We start from the raw sequence: 24,606 nt of genomic DNA, 5'->3' as shown, positions 1-24,606 counted from the left end.
TAGCATTACAAAGTTCAGTTAATGAAAGCATAATTATTTTCTTAAAAACTTTTTTTCCAAGCTGGGCACGGTGGCTCACTCCTGTAATCCCAGCACTTTGGGAGGCTGAGACGGGTAGATCACCTGAGGTCAGGAGTTCGAGACCAGCCTGGCCAACGTGGCAAAACCCCATCTCTACTAAAAATACAAAAATTAGCCAGGCGTGGTGGCATGCACCTGTAATCCCAGCTACTCGAGAGGCGGAGGCAGGAGAATCTCTTGAACCCAGGAGGCAGACGTTGCACTGAGCCAAGATCGTGCCACTGCACTCCAGCCTGGATGACACAGCAAGAACCCGCCTCAAAAAAAAAAAAAAAAAAAATCCAATAACCTTTCTAGATATTTCAAATTTTTTTCTTTTCAGATATTGAACAGTCAAAAAGGGCATGGAGGGCTTTCATCTAGGCTGTGTTCTTGTCCTAAAACAGTGTATCTGTTACAATTTTGTTTTGCTTTTCGTAGAAGCTTAGTCTAGGTGGGATGAATCTTAATAAAGATCTAGCAAAATATATATAGGTAGGATTATCTACCCATATGAATTTGCTGAAATCACCAACTTACTGATTCAAAAGAACATATTTTTCAGATATATTTGTATTTTTTGTAGTAACTGAGAATTTATATATAGTTTTATTATAAAATCCTATGTAGGTGATAAAAATGAAAAGAATAATAGCAACCATGTCTAACTAATACTTCTTAATCCTTAGTGAGGGTCAGTCTGCTCTAGTAGTTAAGAGCAGTTTCTGGAGCCAGATTGACCAGGTTTGTGTCCAGCTCTACTACTTTCTAGCTGTGTGATATGGGCAAATTCACATTCCTCAGTTTCTTTATCTGCTGAATGAGGATAATAATGCTTACCTTATAGGGAAGTTGTGAGTTAATATATGTTATATATTTAGAACACTGCCTGTTGTATATTTTTAAACATTCAATAAATACTGTCTTTTAAAAGTATTATTAAGCATTTACTCTATGCCAGGCTCTGTGCTATGCTATATGTTTATATGATATTTATATTGTTATCTCTCTTAAATTTTAAAACAGCTCTGTAGGGTTGGCATTATTATTATCTGCAACTTACAGTAAGTAAACTGACGTTCAGAGAGAACAAATAATTTATTCAAGACCACAGAATTAGCAAGTGCCTGTCATTTGAATCCAAGAAGTCTGACTCTTACCTTGAACCACTAACATTTTAATTTTGAAGTAGTCAGGCTAATGATAAACCCTTGTGAGTATTTAGGTTCTATCAAAAAGAAAGGAACAAGAGTGTAATTTATAATTGTAGGTAAACATTGGTTGGAAGAATGCTTTTACATACTTAGGAAAACATGATATTTTATTAGAAAGCAGTTAAGGTATACAAACTTGCTTCAAATTACAGTAAGGGCGTAATAGTTACCAGCATTCGAGTATCCATAGTGGAATTTACTGAATATTTAACAAATGTCTTAAGATTTAGTGAAGACCAGGTCAGGGAAAGGAGAGTGCAGCCTGACCTGGCAGGAGCACACCCTGGAGGCTTTGCTGTCATTCTCCATGCATGGCTTTCAGCAAAGTGCTCCTTCCAAGAAAGGCTTTGAGCTCCCTCCAGAGGTTGGTAATAGTATTTTGAATGAAAAAATCTTGACAGTTACAGTGAAAAAAGAATTTTTAAAAAAATTACTCAGTTGGACTGAGTTATTTAGCATATAAAAATTATTGAATTTGAATCCCTGAGTTGTTAACACACTCAGTTAACATCGAACTATCAGACTAGTTTCTAATTCTTTGTTCAGTTTCTAAGTCTCTTGCTGCCTCACATGCCCTTTGTCTGCACTCTGGCAAGAATTCTATAAATGGTACCTCCTAGTAACATTATGTCTTTATTCCGGCCATATTAATGATTACATTGCATAGTATTTATAATAGAAAAATTAAGTTTTACACTGTTTTGATTGTTCATGAATTCAGAAAACAGTATAATCTGTTTTTGAAGGAGTTTTTTGCTTTTATGTATTTTGCATGAGTGTTTAATTTTATGTTGTTTATTTTGTGTTTTGTGACCTTGGGCAAGTTGTTCTACTTCTTTAAACCTCTGTTTATTTATCTATAAGATGGATTTGATGAGACTATCTACTTCATAAAAGGATATACAGTAGGAGTTCAATTAAATATTCTCTAAGAAATGGGGCAGATGAAAAGAACTATTTGCTTGGGAGAATATATTTCCAATACATATTAGGAATATTAAAAATTATTTGTTTAGAAGAATATATTCCTTAGGAAGGGACTTGGGAGATTTTTCTTTTCTTTCTTGATAGTGTCCCTTGAAGCACAAATATTTTTAATTTTAATGAACTCCAATTTGTCTAATTTTTCTCTTGTCATTTGTGTTTTTGGTGTCATATCTAAGAAGCCAATTATTGCCTGACCAAAGGTCATAAAGATGTACTCCCAAGTTTTCTTTTTAGTGTTTATGGTTTTAGCTCTTGCAATTGAGTCTTTGATTTATTTTGAGTTAGTATTTTTGTATGATTCTACAAGCTTTTGATTCTTTTCTGATTTCAGAGACCGTGTGTGGGTATTTTGAGACTATGTGGGGGTATATTGCCTGTAAAATAAGGCGTTGAACTCCGTGATTGCTAAAGGCCTTTGCAGCACAAACATTTTGCAATTCTGTATAACTGTAAATTATCTTAATGTTATTTTTAACAGTACCACTGTTTGTTGCAATGACAAAAACCCATGTGATAGCAGCCTCGAAAGAAGCATTTTATACCTGGCAATATCGTGTGGCAAAGAAGCTCACAGCATTGGAAATTAATCAGATCACACGGTCTCGAAAAGAAGGGAGAGAAAGGTATATCTTTTGATACATACTTTTTAGTAGCTCAACCATACCACATTTAAGTCAGACATAGTAATTATAAATTGTCATGCTTAATAACTGTAGTGTCTTGATTAGTAGAAATGTTTTTTCAATTAATTTGATTATCTTTAAAATTTATGTGTTTAAATTTATTAAAATAAAGAGAGGTGGCATGGTGTAATCAAAGAAAGCCCTTAGAGATAAAGATTGGAAGGCTGTGTTTTTATAAGGAAATGGCTGTCCTCACTCACCCTTCCCACCAGATTAGAGTTAATATGCTATACTAAAATATGATTGTTTGCTTGAGATCCAAGGATCTAACTAAGGCTTTATTCCTATACGTTAGTGGTATAGGTCTTCCCAAGAGGGTGGGGTGATTCTAATATCAGTGACCAGAGGAAAGGCAGGCCTTTAGACACACATATGGAAGAAGTCTTTAGGTGGGGTGAACTGGGGACTTAGCTTCTTTTTCTTGCCCTGGTTTCCAAGGAGTCTGGAGTTGGAATTACTTCTAGTAAGTGGGGTAAAAAGGGCTCTGCCACATAGTAGATAGGTTAGAAGCCAGGATAGAGGGATTCCCCTCAAACTGAAGAAGCATTTACGGTGTTTTGTAAGTTATGTTGTCTCCATTAGTGATACTCTGTGTTTGCTGTTCTGCTGCTGTTACTCTAAGCCTGTAAGTAAAGCATTTTGTTGAATGTTTTAACCTAAGGATTCTTAATGGGAACATAGGCCTGTGTTGGCGGAAGTGAGTGGTAGAGTCATGACAGAAATGCTAGGTGTTTTTTCAAATCATTATCTTCCTTTACACCCTTGAGATCTTAATGCAGACTCCCCTTGTCTTCCCTTTAAGACTCACTCATGTGCTAGGTTAGGAGGTGGATCCTCAGTAAAAGTATGTTGGGTATGCAAATTCATGTGGAGGCAGGAAAAAAACATTGAAAAATGTTATATCTTGTGTTCTCAGTGTTGCTGGAAGACCAAATGGAAAGAACCTTTGGCTTCTTTGAGGGCAGCATGTGGTAGTCCTCATGCTGGTAGGACTTACCGTGGTAGCAGTAATGAGCAGAGGCCTACAATCTTGTGGGAGAACATAGATCTTAGGACAAAGTTGGGGCAAAAAGCCTATCCTCTCCAGAGTGTCTGCTTGTAGTCTGCTAAAGAGATTCTGACTTTTGTTTAAATCAAGAAGGCAGCATTTCCTTATATTTCTACCTGGGATATGTGTGCTGGTTTGAATAACTTTGAGCAGGTTCCCCCTAGAACTCAGTTTCCTCATCTCTAAAGTACAGTTGATGATGGTGATAACAGCCAACATTTATTGGGTACTTCTTATGTGCGAGACACTTTCATAAATCTAATCAGTGCTCATTATTCTTGTTTTACAGAGAGGAAACAGACACATGAGCTTAAATTATTTGCCAAAGGTCACCAGTGGAAGCTAAATAATGTGTACACATGGACATAGAATGTGGAATAATAGACATTGGAGACTCAGAAGGGTGGGAGGGTTGTAGGGGGTAAGGGATAAGAAATTACTTAATGTGTACAATGTACATTACTTGGGTCATGGTTGCACTAAAAGCCCAGACATCACCACTACTCAATATATCCATATAACAGAACTGTACTTTTATACCCCTTAAATTTATTTAAAAAATAATAATACAGATACCGGTACTAGAGAGACAGTGGATGTCCAGAAGTGATACCTCTTCCTAATACAGGAAAGGGTAGGAAAAGCTTCTTTACTTCAGTGCAGAAGTTCCATTAATTAGAACCTCCTAAATCCACTTAAGTTTACTTTCATTAAACACACTGATAGAAGAGAAATTATGGAGAAACAACAGAGAAAGCTAGTGAATTAGATGTTACTCTTCACTGATGTTCATATGGAGCGTAAGGTAAAATATCTCTCTGGGCTTAATGAAATTCATTGGGAATATATGATTCAATGTTCAGATATGTTTTTGGTACAGCTTTCAGGAGCATATCATTTGTATAACTAGTAAACACCTGGTAGATAATTTTTATCTTCATTAAGATTTAACTGTGTTGAGAATGCTCTAAAATAATCAGAATTTTTATATAAATAAAAGTATTAATTGATGTTATCTAGTCGTTTATTCTAGAGATTATGAAATAGTATAAATTATACTTAAACTTTCTTTGAAATTCTGATCTTTTTTGCAGAATTTATCATGTTGATGATACCCCTTCTGGATCAATGGATGGTGTGCTTGATTATAGTAAAGCCATTCAAGTAGGTGATTTTAATTTTTCTAGAAAATGTTAATATCTGTAGATTTGAAATATTATAATTTTATTTTGAAACCTGAAAAATAATTTGTTCCCAGTGAATAGGATATTATTTTAGCAATTATTTAAAATAATTCTCTTCTGAAAACCTTTTCCTAGATCTTAAAAATTCTTGGACTGAAATAAAGATGGTAGATGGTGGCCGGGCGCGGTGGCTCAAGCCTGTAATCCCAGCACTTTGGGAGGCCGAGGCGGGCGGATCACAAGGTCAGGAGATCGAGACCACAGTGAAACCCCGTCTCTACTAAAAATACAAAAAATTAGCTGGGCGCGGTGGCGGGCGCCTGTAGTCCCAGCTACTCAGGAGGCTGAGGCAGGAGAATGGCGGGAACCCGGGAGGCGGAGCTTGCAGTGAGCCGAGATCGCGCCACTGCACTCCAGCCTGGGCAACAGCGTGAGACTCCGTCTCAAAAAAAAAAAAAAAAAAAAAAAAAAAAAGATGGTAGATGGTGATAAGTGGCTAATATACTACTTAGAAAAGTGTATTATCTAAAAATATTGGAAAACATAACTCCTCCTCCCCTCCTCACACCTTCCCATCTGTCTGTGTCTTTATCTGTCCATCTACCATGGATTGATCTGTCATCCCTGGCGTATTAGTGAGTGCACATATTTTGCAGATAGTTAACTGTTTCTTTATGAAAATGTGCTTTTGTTTAGAAACTAATATAATTTGCTATTTCAGTCAGTAGTTTTTGAAATGGTTTTCTCAGAGTATTTAAAGTAGTGCCTATTGTTTATAAAACTGTTGTCTCATTTCTTACCCGATGCTCAAAACTCTGTAAGTCAAGCAGCATGCCATCTCCTCTCTTATAGGTTAGAAAACTGATAGAGAAGTTCACTGATTTACTCAGGATCATAAAATGATTAAGTAACAAAGCAAGGGTTCAAGCTTAATTTTTTTACAGCAGATCTAGTGATGTATCTGCTAGAACATGCAAGAGTTCATCTAGTCATCTATGTATCCGTCCATTTTTTTAATTAAGTATTTTCTGAATGTCTATTAAGTGTGAGACATTGGAGTAGGTACTGGGAATCTACTGGTGAATAAGAAACAGTCTCTTTGATAGGGAACTTTTGGGAAATTGATTCATCATCAACCAGCTTTTCCCCTGTACCCTCACATCAATTAAAATAGATGCCATCTTAAAAACAACAGAAGTTTCCATTGTCAATCATGTATTTTCTTCCAGCTACGGCGTTCTCTCTTCCTCCTTTCATAGCTGAGTTTCTTGAAAGATTATTCTGTATTCATCTTTCCCCTACTGTGCATTCCATCTGCACTTCATTGCATTCTGGTTTTCAGAAGACTTTGAATTGCCGAGTCCAATAGGTCTTTTTCTGTCTTTGTATTATTTGATCTACACATTACATTTAATATTTTTAATGACTACTTTTTTCTTCTTGGCTTTCATGAAACCACACTCCTGGCTTTGTCTCTAGCTTTTCCTTCTGAGCCTTCTTTGTCAAGGGTTCATCTGTGCATCACTTATTGTGATGTTCCCTAATGTCTAGCCCTAAGCCATCTACCCTTTTTTTTTTTTTTTAAAAAAAAAACCTATTAATACACTCTTCTTAGTGTTCTTATTGAAATCCACCCCTTTAACCATATGCCAATGACTCTAATATGTATTTTTCCAATGTTGAGTTTTTTTGATTTCTGAATAACGTATTTCTTGCTGTCTGGATAGCAAGAAATTGAGCAGCTCAAAAGCACCCCAAGTTTAATCTGTCTGAGGCTGAACTCAGCTTCCCTCCCAATTCATTTCTCCATATATATTCTATATATCAGTGGTTGGCTTCACTATCTCCGCAAGAATCATGAGAACTCATTTTCTCTTGCTTTCCATGTCTAATAAATCACCAAGTCATCTTGATTCTGTCTCTTAAATTTCTTTCAAATTGGCTTTCCCCTTTCCATCTCTGTATCAGTTTGGTCTGCTATTAGTTTCTGCCTACATCACTGCAATAATTTCCATCCAGCACTGCCCAATAGAACTTCTTGTGATAATGGAAATACTATATATCTTTGTTCTCCAGTGCAGTAGCCACTAGCCATATGTGGCTATTGAGTACTTAAAATATCGCTAGTTCAGCTGAAGAACTGAATTTTAAATTGTATTTCACTCTCATTAATGGAAGTTTACATTTAAATGGTGACATCAGGTTAGTGGCTAGCATATTGAACAGAATAGTCTCTCTACTTTCAGTTTTCCCCATCCCCACTATGCCAGTCCATTTATCATACTTCTGACCATTACAACCTTTCTAAAATATAAATCTAATCATGTTACATATAGTTCCTCCCCATTTATAAGCTTTCTGTAAGTCCCCATATTTTTCAGAGTAAAGTATAAATAGCCACAACTACTCCGCCTCCCTGGCCCACTTCCCAGCATATTCCTCAGATACCAGCTGTGGCAAACAACTTGAGATTTCCTGAATATATCACACTGGTTTTTAAAATTTTTAATAAAAAACATTTTATCTTGAAATAATTGTAGGCTAATAGAAAATTGCAGAAAGAGTCCCATCACTCAGCTTTCTTCAGTGGTGACATATACGTGCGGTAGAGTATCAAAACCAGGAAACTGACGTTGGCACAGTACTGTAACTAGACTATGAGCTTATTCAGTTTTCAGCCGTTTTTATATGTGCTAATAGGTGTGTGTGTAGGTTTATCTAGTTTTATCACCATAAGGGATCTTATCTCTTCTTTTCTTTTCTATTTTCTTTTCTTTTTCTTTTTCTTTTCTTTTCTTTTTCTTTTTCTTTTTTCTTTTTTCTGAGACAGAATCTTGCACTGTTGCCCAGGCTGGAGTGCAGTGGCGTGATCTCAGCTCACTGCAACCTCCGCCTCCTGGGTTCAAGCGATTCTCCTGCCTCAGCCTCCCAAGTAGCTGGGCCCAGCCCCATCCTTGTCCCCTCGCAATCACTAATATGTTCTCCATCTCTGTAGTTTTGTTACTTTGAGAATGTTTTATGAATAGAATCATATAGTATGTCACCTTTTGAGGTTGGCTTTTTTCACTAAATGTAATGCCCTAGAGACTTGTCCAGGTTGTTGCAGTGCAATGCCTTCCTACATTTCCTCAATTTAATATGTGCTGACCCTTCTGCTGTCTGTTTCTCTTTTAGGCCTGAGCTCAGCTTTTTGCCTGTCTTGGTGTAAGTTAGATACTCCTTTCTCTGTGCTCTCATAACCTCTGTTTCTACCTCTTCTTTTATCATACTGTCCTGCAAGGAGGTGTTTAGTTCACTGTCTTCCCCAATAGACTTTTGAGTAATCTCTGAGGGTAAAGATTTCATCGGAATATCTCTAGTGCTTAGTTCAGTGTTTGGCACATAGTAGGTGCTCAGTAAATAAATGTTGGTTAAGTTAATAAACATTGACTGCTTAGTGAATTGCATATTACCTTGTACCAGATTAGTTATTCAATAAATGTTTGTTGAATAGTAATGATTGATTAACTTATTTTAGGGCACAAGGGATCCAATTTGTGCCATAACTGCATCAGATAAGATATTGATTGTGGTAAGTTTTGCAAAAACTTATTTTATGAATAATAATTGTTTAAATTATAAAAATACTCTAGGAGCCAGATGTGTGCCCCATGTCTGTAATCACAATTACTTGAGAAGCTGAAGCAGGAGGATTGCTTGAGGCCAGGAGTTGCTAACCAGACTGAGAACACAGTGAAACCCTGTCTCTAAAAAAAAAAAATTACAGTAAAGTTTTGAATATCATCTTATGGGTGCCCCAAGTTTTACTGTACCCTGAATATAAGTTCAGTATAAGAAATAAGAAAGTTTTAAAGCTTTCCTCACAAATTATTAACCATTTGCAAAAATAGCTATTTATGAAAGCAATAGAATGATGACCAGACGAGAAGACAGGCTACACCTACAGTTTCTAACACTGAGTGGAATGAGTCCTGTGGGAGGTTGATGGATGTGGGGCAGATTGCATGGTGGTAGTAGGTATTAGAAAGTTTCTTCCTCTGTGTAGCCGGGTATTTTATGTTGGAGAAAGTGCTTTGGCTCAGCTACTTTCGTAAGACTTAGAATGACGAGGTAACATGTTTGCCAGCCAGTAAAATAGAGAAACCTATGGCAAATTTCAGCTGAATTTTTCAGATAGAATCAATGACATAGTGTCTTCTCTTGACCTCTAAGATTTGAAAATATTAATTTTAGAAATAAATATTTACTTTAATACAGTAATGCTGCTGGAGTTATTGCATTTGAATTATGTAAACAAAACCTTAATAGTATATATTCCAGTTCTAGTTACATTCCTCAGCCATTAGCTAATTTTATGGGAGGAAAATCTTAAGAGCATAATATTTCTATAGTATTTCCTTGTTTCTGATAAGCCCTCATGAGACCCAGCTGCAAAAGCAGTGGTTCTCTGATTAAAAAGAGGAGAGGTAAAGATCAGCTGTGTGGAGGCTTCCACTTTGTCCCATTGCCATGGCCTGAGGCAGCCAAGGTTTAAAACCCACAGTTCTCTCATGGCATTGTACTTACTGTTGATCTGTCAACTTTAAGATTTGCCCTGAGTTGTGTAGACAATTATATGCTGCTTTTTTTTTTAAACATATTTAAACTAATACTCATGGTATCACTGCATTCAGATCATCTTTCCTTTTGCTAAAAACTAGTATCAGATGGATGGCTATAGGATAAAAACCTAGACTTTCATAACAGTTATTTCATATGATCTTCTGTTGATTTTTCATATATGTATGTAATTTAACTCAGCAAGTACTTTATGTTTTAGCTTTTAATGTGCCCTGAATATTAACCTAGATAACAAATATAAATAACTTTAGATTTTTTTCCTTGTGATAGAAGAATTTGTGTATTACTGAAGTATTACATGAAAAAAAATTAGAATACTTCAGCTATTTGAAAAAGGTTTAATTAAATTAGTAGATAAATATATACTTAAGAACATGATTCGTTATTAGAATTGAGAATTTGCTGTGACATCACTTTGGTTTTAAGACAAATGTATAGACATATAGAGAGATAGTTGTAGTTTAATATTATGATACACGTATGCTTAATTAAGTAATCAGAAGTAATTTCCATAGGGTCGTGAATCTGGCACCATTCAGAGATACAGTCTACCTAATGTTGGTTTGATTCAAAAATATTCCCTTAATTGTCGAGGCTACCAGTTATCCTTGAATTGCAACTCTAGGTAAGCCTGAAAACTCTGCTCATGTAGATGTTAGACTTAGGAATTATCAGTTGGGATTGTTAGATTTATATGTAATAAATGTGAAGATGGGTGTGTCTATTGAACTTGTCTTAAAATTCAGTATGGTTTTATTTCATACTGCATTTGGTTTAAGTATCTTTAATGGGGCATATGGAAGTACTAGTATAATTTTTACTCATAAAACTTAAAAGCATTGAGATTATTTTATATTTAATACCCATTGGTTTCATCTCTTTGGATACATTTTCCTCAGAAGAGAGCAAAATGGAGAGCAGTCCATATCTTGTATCAAATTTATTTAAAAAAATTTAAGCCATTTCTACTGTATTCCAGGCTTCTGATAATCTGATTTTGAAGAAGAATGGCTGTAGGTAATTATTCTCATGATTGCTGATAGTAATTTTATAGTTTTTTCCTTTTCTCCAATTGCATTATTTTTAGCCGTCTTGCTATCATAGATATCTCAGGAGTTCTGACTTTCTTTGACTTGGATGCTCGAGTAACGGACAGTACAGGACAGCAAGTAGTTGGAGAGTTGTTAAAATTGGAGCGAAGAGATGTCTGGGATATGAAGTGGGCCAAAGATAATCCTGATTTGTTTGCAATGATGGAGAAGACAAGAATGTATGTTTTCAGAAACTTGGATCCTGAGGTAAAAACAAGCAATGAGTGTTAACAGTCTATAAATAATGAGCCAAATATAAAAACCTGGATGATTCCCCCTTGTTTCTTTAAGAAGTTTGTTGAACAGCAGTGCCAACATGGCTGCATGAATTTCTGAAAATAAATAGGAACATTTCTGTGGATTTTAAAAATATTCGGTCTTAGGTGAGAAAATGCTTATCTATTAAATATTCTCTAGTTTCTCCGAAAAGTACTTCCTAGGCATTTATTTATCTGTTCTAAAAAGGTGGAGCCATGGTCACTAGTCCTTTTTTTTCCTTGTCAAACTTAAGAAAACAAAGAAAGTCAGTAGTCTTATCTACCAGAATTTCTTAAAAGAACCTAATAAAAAAAATACAGTTTTCAAATTTCCTTGTCCATTCATTCTTTTCTGTCTCTTTATTCACTTTATTCTGTGCTTACTTTGTCTTATTTCTGTTTACATTTATCATATTGCTCACAAATCTGTGTTCTTTCTTAACCCAGATATTCTTAAAAGTATGCAAGTCCAGGCAGTGATTAATCTCTTTTTTGGGTATGAGGAAGCCCCCTCTGTTCCCATTTTTAAGGTTATATTTTGATTTTCTGCTTGTGGCTCACATCAGCTAATTTCTATGCTCTGGATTTTCCTGTCACTTAGTTGACTCTGGCCAACTGTCAGCTGTTGTATTTAGGAAATACAAAATAATCTGAGTGGTAATCTAATCAAAATATCATTAAGAAGATAAATCTTTTAAATGACTTTTGAATTAGTAATGGATTTCAATTTGGAATTTTCTGTACTCCTGCTGCACTCTACTCTTGTAAATAATAAGGAATAAGTTAATAAATGCTTTATATCGTTAATTTCCATTTGTTTGCATGTATAGCTTCCTTCTTGGGAAGAAATTGCATGCTTGGGCCCCTGAGCTGCCAAAGGGTTTCTGGAGTAATTTATTTAGTGGTAAACTGTTTGCTCCTTTCATATCCTAAATTATTTTCACATTTCCCCATTTGAGCCCTACTCAGGAATTTTGGATGTAAAATGCCCTGATGTAAAGTGCTGTCAAAGGTTCTGTTAAGGCTTTTGCAAGTCTTAGGATCTTTGTGATTCTTCGACCCTGAGAAATGGTTCAAAGGAAAGGCATTCAGATTCAGAGCTGTTGCATTTGACCTGTAAGCATGGGCTTCTTTCAGGGGTCCAAGGGAAATTTAATCCTTGCCACAAAACAATTGTGGGAATTTGACAGGTAATCACAGGATAACCTTGAGGATGGGAGTAGAATACTTTTTGAATGTTAAGAGTCTTTTCTATCCTTTGCCCTGCTCATACTAAGTCACAAATCATATGCCTGGAAAAGGGAGAATGTTTGTTATATCTGGCTGCTCATAATGTGTCTATAGCACACATGGTCAGTCTGGTACAAGTGAAATTTTTGCCTGGTGGAAAGAGTTTCTTAAGTAGTTTTAACAGAACAACCTTTTAAAAACATACTATTTTTTAATTTGAATTTGTTTTCTGGTTTGGCATGTAGTTCGATTTCTGTTAGATTTAGAGCTAGATGGATTTCTTACAACCTTCCCACTGTCTGGATTTCTTTATAAATGATGCTGTTCTGTTCTTTTCATTCACAAGGACACTGGCTTTCTGTGGTCGCAACTGGTTTAGCTGCTCTGCTCATTTGCTTTTCTAGCTGCTAATTGATCATGTAAGAACATGATCTCTTCAAAACAGAGAAGATCTGTTTTACAGGATCTGCTGAGCTACATTTAATAGTATGTTCCTTCAGGACATAGTATTCTGTGTTATTGTTTAGGAGATAAGTTATTGTTTGACAGGTAATAGTAGAATATATTTTTATCCTTTTGAGTGTTGTTAAGAATTCTAAATTCATACCTTTATTTAAGCTGTAAGTCTTCAGATTATTTGAGAGAAAAAGATGCCATCTGTGTGCAAAGTTTTAATTCACTGATAAAGTACATTTTTTTTGAGAATTAGGAGATGAATATTTAATGTTGATATTCCCTGCTTGATCATTTTCCTCTCCAGTGACCCTCTGAAGGTACTGATTGTGCTCTTTTGTTCTTTTTCTTGGCTCTTCCTTCTCATTGGCACTACAGTTTCATATTCACGTTTCTTTCATATCTCATAATTTCATCAATCAGACTCTCATTTTTGTACATTTGCTTCTTTTTCAAACAAGGTGCTCCCAAACTTTTGAATATATGCTTTTATATATACATATTTATTTAGAAATTATTTACATGACCTACCATATTAATATATTATGAATCATGGGCCAAAATAGAAATTTTAAAAGAATGAGAAAAATAAATTTTACTGGATGATATAACTTTATTTTTATAAGTCATGCTAATTGCTATGGTTCATGCTAATGTTACATTAGCTAGTATGTCAGCATAATGCAGATTTTAGAGCAAGGTTTTGTTAACTTAGTGGATAAAAGTCTCACGTTTCAAATAGTCTACTTGATAACTTTGACCTTGCTGACTTTTGGTCAGAACTGATAGGATTGTCATTGTTTTCATGTCATAATATGACTGACACAAGGATCTGTACTAGGAGTAAGAGAGGTGTCAGTTCTACCTTTCCTTGTTGGCTTGTGCTTGCATTATTAATATTACTTTTAATTTACAAATTCTTTGCAAGAAGCTTTTTAAGCCGCTTGTACAGTTTGTGAGGGTTAGCTAAAATTAGGTAATGTAATCCCTAAATTCACTTAGGTATATGCAAACCTCAGTATGTCACAATACACTAAAATTGTAGGACAAATAAGGGTACTTCAGGATATTCATTATGTGGTACATATTATGAGGCCTTCTGATTTGTGTGCTGAATAAAGGTGCCAATATTTCTTGGTGTAGTATAGATTATTAAAGCTTTGGAAACTTTTTTAATAAAAAGAAATATCTTGTATACTGCTTAGGTGAGACCCTGCTGGTCTGAAACTTCGTATTTAAATGAAGTGTGTGAATAGTTAGCTAATGAATTTTGGAAACTAAAGAAAATTGGTTAATTCCAGCAGAAGTTGAATTTTTAAAATCTGAATTGCATGAATGTGTGTATTTACTTATGCATTAATAATCAGATTATTTTTGAAACTCTTAGTTTTTTATTTCTCTCTCTCCATCTTTCTCCCTTTCTCTTTGGTAGTATTTTTTTTTCCATAGATCAACTTTCGTGAGTTTATCTTTTGATTATCTTGTTTTGTTGCACTGTCTAGCCAAAAATAAAAAAAATTTCTAATGATAAACATGTTTATACAAATATATTTGATTTACATATAGTATCAAAATAATCGAGGTATACAAAAGGCCCCTATACCCTATAAGAAATATCTTATTATATATGCTTCCTTTTTAAATTAAATTTTGTTCTGATTCTTTGTTTTTTGCTCTTAAAGCATATTATTTACGTTTATGTAATACAACCCTTTTTTAAGGTAATAAAGGGGTTTTATGAAATTTTCTTATGTAACTTGAATATTTTATTCAACAATTTGTAATTTTTAAAAGAAAAACAACTTTTTTGGCCGGGTGCGGTGGCTCAAGCCTGTAATCCCAGCACTTTGGGAGGCTGAGACGGGCGGATCACGAGGTCAGGAGATCGAGACCATCCTGGCTAACCCGATGAAACCCCGTCTCTACTAAAACAATACAAAAAACTAGCCGGGCGAGGTGGCGGGTGCCTGTAGTCCCAGCTACTTGGGAGGCTGAGGCAGGAGAATGGCGTGAACCCAGGAGACGGAGCTTGCAGTGAGCCGAGATCCGGCCACTGCACTCCAGCCTGGGCAACAGAGCGAGACTCCGTCTCAAAAAAAAAAAAAAAAAAAGTTATTTTATTTTATTATTTTTTTAAAGATGGTGTTTCACTGTGTTGGCCAAGCTGATCTCAAACTCTAGGCCAGAAATGATCCTCTTGTCTCAGCCTTCCAAAGTGCTGGGATTAAAGGCATGAGCCATCAGGCCCAGTCTGAAAAACATTTAAAAACCCTCAAAACACTTATAGTATGCATACAAGAGCCTCATTCTTAAACATACTAAAGTCAAACTAAATATGATTCCGTTTTTACCTCTTGTTTTCATCTTTTTGGTGTCTTCTTTTTATTATAATTTCTGAATCATATGTGAAGGACCAACTTTCAGAGTTACAAATTTGAAATGTTATTTCATTTGGATTTTGCTTACTTTCTACTTTATGAAATATATACATACACATAGTTTTAAAAATTGCAATCTGATACTGTTTCTATTACCAGACAACATTATTCTATTTTTTTTACAGTATTCTTAGAGGTATTAAGTATATTGGCAGTTTATTTATTTTTGTCTATATAATATTGATACCTTTTTTTCTACTAAAGATCTAGGGTAGCTACTTTACTTTATAATATGCATATCCTATTTTTTACTTCAACAAGCCTGTATAACACTAAGATAAGAGGCAGACGTATAACAGTCTCATGCACTTACATATTGGCAAATAAGTCTTAAGAGTAGGAAATATATCGGGAATGCACTCTGGTTCATGTTACAGAGGAGAGACTGTTCAGTGTGGTGTGGGATTTCTTTGATAGATGGGCTTACATACAAATATAGCATTTATCAGTTTTATGAAGAATTAACTTTAATATTGAATTGCATGAATTAGAATTTTCAAGCTATGTAAGACTTTTTATTAATTGAGAAAATTGAATTGAATATTACATGCTATTAGGGAATTAATATTAATTATATAAGGTGTGATCATAGTAATGTGGCCATGTAAGAGAAAATTCTTATGTTTTAAAGATATGTACGAAATAGTTAGGGGTAAAATATCATGATGTTCGTAATTTACTGCACTTACTTTACAATACTTCAGCCAAGAAGTTAAATGAAGCATATTTACCATAATGTTAATTACTTAGGTTATGGGTATATAGGTTTTAATGACATTCTCTCTTCTGTTTACCTGAAACCTCTGATAATAAAATTTAAAAGCATGATTTGTTAGAAGAGAGGAAATTTTACATAATGAAACATATTATTTGTTTTTGTCTTTAAAGGAACCCATTCAGACCTCTGGATATATTTGTAATTTTGAGGATTTAGAAATTAAATCTGTTCTTTTGGATGAGATATTAAAGGTAATTCCTAAAAAGTTACATTTCTGTTGCTAGCTTGACTGGGGATTATTTATTTCTGGACCAGGCAGTGTAGTATCCTGGTTAGCAGTGTGGACCCAGGAGTCAGATGTATCTCAGGCCCAGCCCTGCTCTCTTATTGTTCAGCCTTTAGGTGGGTGCCCTCATCTTTTTGAGCTTCACTTTCCTTTCCTGTAAATAGTGTTAAAAATGTATGAGTCTCAGTTATTGCCTTTATAAAATATGGATAATACAACTACTTATAGGATTGTCATCATTTAAGATAATGTGTGAAAAGCAATTAGCACAATGCTACGGCCAAGCGAGAGCTTAAAAAAAAGAGTGCTAATTGCTGTTACTGTTTTTGTAGTAATAATGATGTACTGAAGAACTATTTAGGAGTTTAGCCTTTTTCTAGTTCTAAGATACTCGAGTAACTTTTTTTTAGAGATCTGTCTTTCTATTTTTTCCAGGATTTGTAAAATAATTCTTTTTTTAAATTCGAGACATGATTTTGAACCCCTGCATTGGCCTTCATTGACCATCGTTTGAGAATTTTTTTTCTCTAAGAATATACTGAGATAAGTTTTACCTTCATTTTAGTCAAAGCATTAACTTTTTCTATGTAATATATATAGTTTTTGAATTGAGATAGTAGATTTAAAATTTCCAGAAGTTATTGGGTTTGATATGTAAATTATGGCTCTTTTCTTGTGAACCAGTTTCATTTTTCTATATCGTAACCACCATGCAGCAACAGGATGGGCCCCCACCCAAAATTTGGTTTGGATGTAAAGATTGATGATACCATAGAGACACCAAGAACGTATCTTCCATAATGAGGTTTTTTAGGAGAGAGAAGGGCAGGCTTCCCAAGCTGTCTGAAATGTCTGGAAAGCACAGGGACAGGAGACTGGCTCGAGGGTGTTTTTGTTGTTGTTTTGTTGTTTAGTAGTTAGGGAGTGGGTCTGGGGTAAGGATTTTAATGGATAGGGACTTATGTGGTTTGAAACTCACTGGCGCCCCAAAGTAAGGAGCATCTGGACTTTCTCATTAGCTTGCCCCATATGAGGCAGAGGGGAAGAAGAAGGGGTGAGGTTTAAAAGCTGTCAGCAGCCAGCCATCAAAAATGGAGTCTGGGCTGTTATTACCTAGGATTATGTAACCTCCAGATTTGACTATTTGACTCTCCTCTATATGGATAGCACTTTTCTTGTCCTTGTTTAATGTATATGACTTGTAAAACTAATGAACTTATTTCATTGCCTGTTTAACTTGAATACAGTACCACCAGATAATATTTTTTCCTTTTCCTCACATGTGAAGAAAGTTGTCTTTTTTTTTTTTTTCCAGCAGGGTTTCTCTCTGTCACCTAGGCTGCAGTGCAGTGGTGCCATCATGGCTCACTGTAGCCTCTGCCTCCCCAGCTCAAGTGATCCTCCCACCTCAGCCTCATGAGTAGCTGGGGTCCCAGGCACAGGCCACCATGCTTGGCTAATTTTTTGTGTTTTTTTCTTTTTTTTTGTAGAGATGGGGTTTCGCCATGTTGGCCAAGGCTGGTCTTGAACTCCTGGGTTCAAGTGAAACTCTCGCTTTGCCCTCCCAAAATGTTAGGATTACAGGTGTGAGCCACCATGCCCAGCCAGAACATGTTTCCTGCTTGTCTTCTTTCCCAAAATGATTCAGGGAAAGAAGACCTTGTTTCTTTCTTTCTTTTTTTTTCCCCCCCGAATATGTGGTTTTTCCAGTGCCCTTTAAAAAAGCAGTCATAAATGGGTAGAGTCAAACTAAGGTGACTGAAATATTTTGTCTGTTTTTATATATTTAATGGTTTGATAGAGAGTGAGCTTCTTGAATCCCTAACCTCTAGCAAACATCTGATATAGAGTTGGTTTTCAGAAAGTGTTGGTTAAATTGATTTTTAAAAATGAATACTTTATTGCTTAAAAAAATGGCACAGTTATGTAGAATTCAAGCAGTACAGAAAAGTACTGAAAAAAGTTTAAAAAAACCGTAAATCCCACAACTCAGATATTTTAGTTATTACCATTAGATTAAACATCAGAACATCATTCCTAACAGCTGCACGTTATATATGGAAATATGGATTTGATAGATTTAGATGGATGAACAGAAGTAATTTTATAAAAATGGCATCATTGTACAATCTACTTTTTTAGTGTTAATTTAATTAGATAACCTGAAAGTGAGTTTAAAGGAATTCTAGACTTTTTGATAGTATTTTTCCACTACAAACAATACCATTTTCCTGGGTTGAGAAGAAAAATTATGAAAAAACAGGAAGTTATTAGTCTAAATTATATTTTAATTTTTAATAGTATTGTCTTTCCACTCTAAAAGATAACATTCTTACATTTTCTTCTGTTTTTCCTTTTGTGGATATATTATTTTTACATGGTCAAGATTTAGAACATTTTAATTTTGTCTTATAATCCTAATTTCCAGTTGTTTAGTCTTAATATTTAAATGAATTCAAAGCTTTTTACTACATTTTCTCTGTACATAAGTTCTTAATTTTGATTAATCTTTTAGTTGGCTGGATTTCATCATTAGTAGTGTTTTTCAAGAAAGGCTGATAAATTTCCAATTGCCTTAAGCTCTAGAATGCATGAAAATGCCTGTGGTGTTGTTGCTGTAATTGATGATTATATTGAATTTTGTGAAGTTTTTTAGATAAAGAAGGCTCTCAATGGTAAAATGATTTACCCAAAGTTCATCTGTTCATCAATTCAGCAACTATTAAGAGCCAATAAGACACAATTCTTGGCCTCAGGTAGAAGAGTTGAGGAGATGAATAAGTAATTCAGTTGCCGGAAAAGAGTTGGGGTGCTGTGATTCAGTCACGATGGTTTACCTGTTCAAAGTTCTGAAGCAGGAGAGCGTTAGATCAGTTCTGAGATAATGAATATTGAATACTGTAAATAGGACAGCTAGGCATTGTGCTGAATCTTTGAGATATGTTATCTTATTTAAGGTGAAAAATCAATCTGAGCAGAGGGAAACAGGGATGCATAACTGTGAGGGACCCCTTCTGCCATTTTCCTCTGTCCCCTTTTCCTCATAGGCTACCTGATTGCCTCAGGAGGGACTTCACTTGTGGGTTTTGGGTGTTTTTCAAATAACTCAGAAGACCCAAACATGAAGATTTCTCTTCCTTATTTTGCTCACAATACGATGCTGTTTTTTTTCTTGTTTTGTTTTGTTCTGGTTTTTAATATAAAAAAGAAACACATACTCTAACAGCAAGTATTTGAATTTTTTTTTGTTTCCATCTTTACTTTCAGGATCCAGAACATCCAAACAAGGATTACCTAATTAACTTTGAGATTCGGTCTCTGCGAGATAGCCGAGCACTGATTGAGAAGGTTGGAATTAAAGATGCATCTCAGTTCATAGAGGACAATCCACACCCCCGACTTTGGTATTTAAAAAAAAGCAAACTCTCCCAAGATGTCAGGTGTAGGCTTTTAAAGTCTCAGCTCTGTCCGTCTGCTCCCCTACTATCCTCGTGATGGGAACAAACTTCCATTCTTGCTCTTCTTTTTAAAATATAGAAATTTGGCCGGGCGCGGTGGCTCAAGCCTGTAATCCCAGCACTTTGGGAGGCCGAGGTGGGCGGATCACGAGGTCAGGAGATCGAGACCATCCTGGCTAACCCAGTGAAACCCCGTCTCTACTAAAAAAATACAAAAAAAAAAACTAGCTGGGCGAGGTGGCGGGCGCCTGTAGTCCCAGCTGCTCGGGAGGCTGAGGCAGGAGAATGGCGTGAACCCGGGAGGCGGAGCTTGCAGTGAGCTGAGATCCGGCCACTGCACTCCAGCCTGGGCAACAGAGCGAGACTCCATCTCAAAAAAAATAAATAAATAAAATATAGAAATTCATTTTAGATTTGGAAGTCCTCAAAATAAGCAGAATATAATTTGAAAAATGTTTGCATGTGTTACTTTCCACCATGTTTCTCTAGAAACAATAGACACATAATAATTGATAATTGTGATTCAAGACTAGTTTATCATATTGCAATTTGCAATATGCATTTATGTTTTTGTTTCTTTTAAAATAAAGGCGCCTACTGGCTGAAGCAGCTCTTCAGAAACTGGATCTATACACTGCAGAGCAAGCATTTGTGCGCTGCAAAGATTACCAAGGCATTAAGTTTGTGAAGCGCTTGGGCAAACTACTGAGTGAGTCAATGAAACAGGCTGAAGTTGTTGGCTACTTTGGCAGGTTTGAAGAGGCTGAAAGAACGTATCTCGAGATGGACAGAAGGTAAATTACGAAGGTGCAGGCATCCCTGAGTGCTCTGTCAGTTCATCATTGTATTTTTTACAAATGGGGACTATAAATAGATTAGGTGTGTCATACAGTTTCTTTCAGAAATTAATTTTACGTTTGGATTACAACCTAGATATTCTACATGCCCCTCATTTATTTGTGTTTCATAGTCTGGAGGCAGTTTTATTCTCTGTTTTTAAATTTAATAATGGCTGACTATGGGAGGTTTTCTTTTTATTTGGTGGGAAAAAATGATAGAACAACAGAGACTGAGATCTTTCAGATTTATGACATAGCTCATTATTCCAGTTCTTTCTTTCTTTGTTTGTTTAGGTCATTATTTAATTTTCTGTTGTCAAGAGGCATAAAATAAAAATCAGAAGTAGTTAGGGAATGAGATTAGTTCTTTAGATTTCGTTTTTGATTTATATAAAATAATGTATGAACTTCATAAATATTTCTTCTTTTGAATTAAAGAACTGTAAGGCCTGTCTCCCTCGCCAGGAATCAAACCCAGGCAGCTGCTGTGAAAGCAGAGAATCTTAGCCACTGAACCTCAAGGTGGAGAGTCTGTCTGAACTTCATTTCAGCTGTTAACATTGTATCTCATTTTCATTAATGTTATTTATACTCCCAGGAGATCTCTAATACGACTTAGGCTCTGAAAAGAATTATAAAACCACATGTGTTTACACCGTGTTTTGTTTTGAAATAAACCTGATCACGTCTAAGACATTGCTGAAAAGAAATGATTATTATTTAAATCATTATTTTGCTAAATAAATTGAAAGTCCAGGAAAGTAAAGGCACAACATTGTTTTCTTTTCCCTAGTCTGGTATCTTAGACCATTTGGACTGCTATAACAAGATACCTGAGACTGGATAATTTATAAAGAATGGAAATATTTTTCTCACAGTTCTGGAGACTAGGAAGTCTAAGGTCAAGGCATCAACAGGTTTAGTGTCTGTTGAGGGCCCTGTCTTACTTCCAAGATGGTGCTTTGAATGTTATGCCTCTACACAGTGGAAAGTGAAAAGGGCAAAAGGGGCAAATTCTCTGAAGAGTCTTTTATAAGGGTGTTAATGAATTCATAAGGGCAGACATAATGACTTCCCCAAAACCCCACCTCTTAATACTATCACAATGGAGATTAAGTTTTAACATGAATTTTGGAGGGGACACACATTCAAACCATAACCTCCAGGTGCTCCTCATTTCCTCTTACCTAGTCAGGCTAAGTTTCTAAAATGTTTGACATTGTTCACTGCTGTGTAGTCTCAGCACCTAGAACTGTGTCTAACACATAGTAGGCTCTTGGTAAATATTTGTCAAATAGATGAATGAATGAATGAATGCCTTTGTTTGTAGGGATCTTGCTATTGGCCTCCGGCTGAAATTAGGGGATTGGTTTAGAGTACTCCAGCTCCTGAAAACTGGATCTGGTGATGCAGATGACAGTCTCATGGAACAAGCCAACAATGCCATTGGAGACTACTTTGCTGATCGACAAAAGTGGTATGTAACTTACCTGGAGCTCCTCAGTACTTCTCTAGGAAGTAATCCTGGGGAAATTAAGATCATGTTCTTGAATTCTAAGATGCAGATACCTCTAGATTCATCTTGGAAAGGCAGAGATCCTGTGAAGTTGTGAGATGAGCACTACAAAAATTTGGAGTGTATAAACACAAAACTTGCACTTAGCTCCACGCAGTTTTCTCTTTGAGACTACTTTGATAGTAGTCAAAGAGATACTGTGAGTATATAATTCTACAATGTTTTATGACTTATTTTTGAACAAAGTTTAATAAATGTTTTTATTTGCTTTATTATATATTATTTTCAGAAATCATTGACTTTTGTTCTTTTCATTTTGATTAGTATGCTTATTTATGTCGGTGTTTGGGAGTAAAGCAGTGGTATTTCTTAAGAATAGCCAAGGAATGTTACAACTAGAATATGCTTTAGATTTTTTTCCCCATTTATATGTTTGAAAGTTACTCTGGAGCTGAAGATAATGAACAGTAATACTAGCACTGGGAATTCTGATGAAGGAACATTTTGGTTGAAAGGGCTTATTTATCAGGAGATTCACATTAGTTCTAAAAGTTTTTCCTTTTTTCTTTCTGTAGGTTGAATGCTGTACAATATTATGTACAAGGGCGGAACCAGGAACGCTTAGCTGAATGTTACTATATGTTAGAGGATTATGAGGGATTAGAGAACCTTGCCGTTTCGCTTCCAGAAAACCACAAGTTACTTCCAGTAGGTATTGCAAATTTTAGGTTTTGGAATTGTTAGGTTACTTTATAAAATTTTATGTTATAGTCAGGAAATATCTCCCACAATAAAGAAAATTAAAAATCTATAATTTTACAGTTTCTTAGACATGGAATGATGCTTTTAATTATAAAACAATATATAAATTATATAGAATGCTTGAAAATGGAGGGGGAAAGTCAGTCACATTCCTACTACTTTAACATTATCACAGTCTCATGTTGTCTGTTAAGATTTATAAAGTTGCTTTTTAAATGTTAGCTGAATACATGAAATATTTACAGACGAAATGATATGTTGCTAGGGATTTGCTTCAAAATAATCTGAAATTGTTTGAAATTTGCTGTAACTTAAGTTTAAAATGATTGCTCAACTTTTATTATGTTATATAACAATAAAGTATTTCAAGTTAAAAGAGAAATCGAAAGAGTTCTCTTGCTTTCGAATGTTCTTTTAGAGCCTCTTAATTAATTGTTGAATACTGTAAATAAGTTTGTATTTTATGTGTTTAATATGTAAATCACTGAGCTGTACAATACTTGTACAGCTGGCGGCTCTCAACTGCAGAGTCTGAACGTATATCAGTTGTGAGTTCTACTTCAAAGATTTTGCCTATTAGCTAATAGATAAGTATAGAATTATGGCAATTCAGTTTTCCCTATTGTGAATTTGAGAAGTTATCTCTGTAATGGTATTTTCACTCCCCCTTATTTTCAATCCTATGGGTTTTCTTGAGTAGGAAAGAAACTGAAATTACTTAGAACCCTGGGGTATAGCGAAGAGTGTATCCTCCATTAGTGTTGTCTGTTAGATGTGTCTTATGACGCCAACAAACGTTTTGCTGTAGGGTATCCAGAATAGTAATATTCCTGAGTAAATACTAAGTAATTATAACTATAATAATAATTAAATAACTAAAATAGTAAAGATTTTAGTATTATAAGTTTTAAATAGAGTTATAGAGGAATTTTTAATATTGTGGGAAAGTGTACATAATATTTAAATAGGAAATACGGGATACAAAATTATGTATTGTATGATTGTGTACAACATAAACATATACATATATATTCATCGGACAAAGATGTTAAGAAATTACACCAGACTATTGAGAGAGGTTTCTTATAAATGATAAGATTATGAGTAATTTCACTTTTTCATGTTTTGTAATTTTTTTTTTTACAATTAGAATATATTCCCTTATAATCAGAAAAATATAAGCATTGCTTTTAAAAAGATAGTTGGATATAAAATATATTTTCATACTTCTAAAAATATTGTAGAAGGGTTGGGGAGGGAAAACCTCTGGCTAATTAGATATTCTGAAAGAAAAAAAATGGTGTTCTGAAAATGGCCAGTGCAGCTGAACAAGTAAGATTTCTTGTTGTGGTGGTGGTGGTGGTGGTGGTGGTGGTGGTGGTTCTTCCTTACTGCCACCACTTTCCAAGGGAGCTCTGTTTTGGGTCTAGCTTCCTGAATTGATTAATGGCAGACTTCTCTAGGACATTTCTTTACAGAGGTATTTGAGAACTCTATGGATGTGAGATTTCCCTTAAGCCTCTAGTTAATAATTAGCCCTGAGTATACCACCAATTGACATAAAGGTTTTTTTCACGCAGTTGTGGGGGATTTGTTTTGGAGCTTGACATTTCTGTGTACTAGCTACTGAACTGAGAAAAGAAAGGAGTGCAGTGTCTTCAGGGCCTTGTTAAAATTATCACATCCACAGCTTGAGCCAGTGAAGCTCTGGTTTTATAGAAGTGAGGCCTTAGCATCCGTTCTCAATTGTACCCTCTGCCCT

The 24,606-nt window shown here is 35.2% G+C and overlaps 1 protein-coding gene across 6 annotated transcripts in view; it reads left to right on the top strand.

Moving 5' to 3' along the window:
• LOC105479879 (WD repeat domain 35) overlaps positions 1 to 24,606 on the top strand; it is a 64,054-nt gene that overhangs the window by 27,231 nt on the left and 12,217 nt on the right. For all 6 annotated transcript variants that reach the window (XR_011611532.1, XM_011738207.3, XM_071076273.1 and 3 more), the window contains 10 exons: positions 2,740 to 2,884; positions 5,087 to 5,156; positions 8,694 to 8,747; positions 10,312 to 10,421; positions 10,884 to 11,094; positions 16,154 to 16,234; positions 19,537 to 19,673; positions 20,318 to 20,521; positions 21,897 to 22,043; positions 22,658 to 22,790. Coding sequence is in view for 5 of the 6 variants with exons in the window: in XM_011738207.3 (XP_011736509.1) it covers positions 2,740 to 2,884; positions 5,087 to 5,156; positions 8,694 to 8,747; positions 10,312 to 10,421; positions 10,884 to 11,094; positions 16,154 to 16,234; positions 19,537 to 19,673; positions 20,318 to 20,521; positions 21,897 to 22,043; positions 22,658 to 22,790 (1,292 nt within the window). In the remaining variant the exon portion in view is untranslated. The remainder of the gene's footprint in view (positions 1 to 2,739; positions 2,885 to 5,086; positions 5,157 to 8,693; positions 8,748 to 10,311; positions 10,422 to 10,883; positions 11,095 to 16,153; positions 16,235 to 19,536; positions 19,674 to 20,317; positions 20,522 to 21,896; positions 22,044 to 22,657; positions 22,791 to 24,606) is intronic.

The sequence above is a fragment of the Macaca nemestrina genome, chromosome 13, assembly GCF_043159975.1.
Source record: "Macaca nemestrina isolate mMacNem1 chromosome 13, mMacNem.hap1, whole genome shotgun sequence".
NCBI lineage: Eukaryota > Metazoa > Chordata > Mammalia > Primates > Cercopithecidae > Macaca > Macaca nemestrina.
Note: the sequence above shows the minus strand (reverse complement) of the source record. Positions and strands in the feature narration are given on the sequence as shown.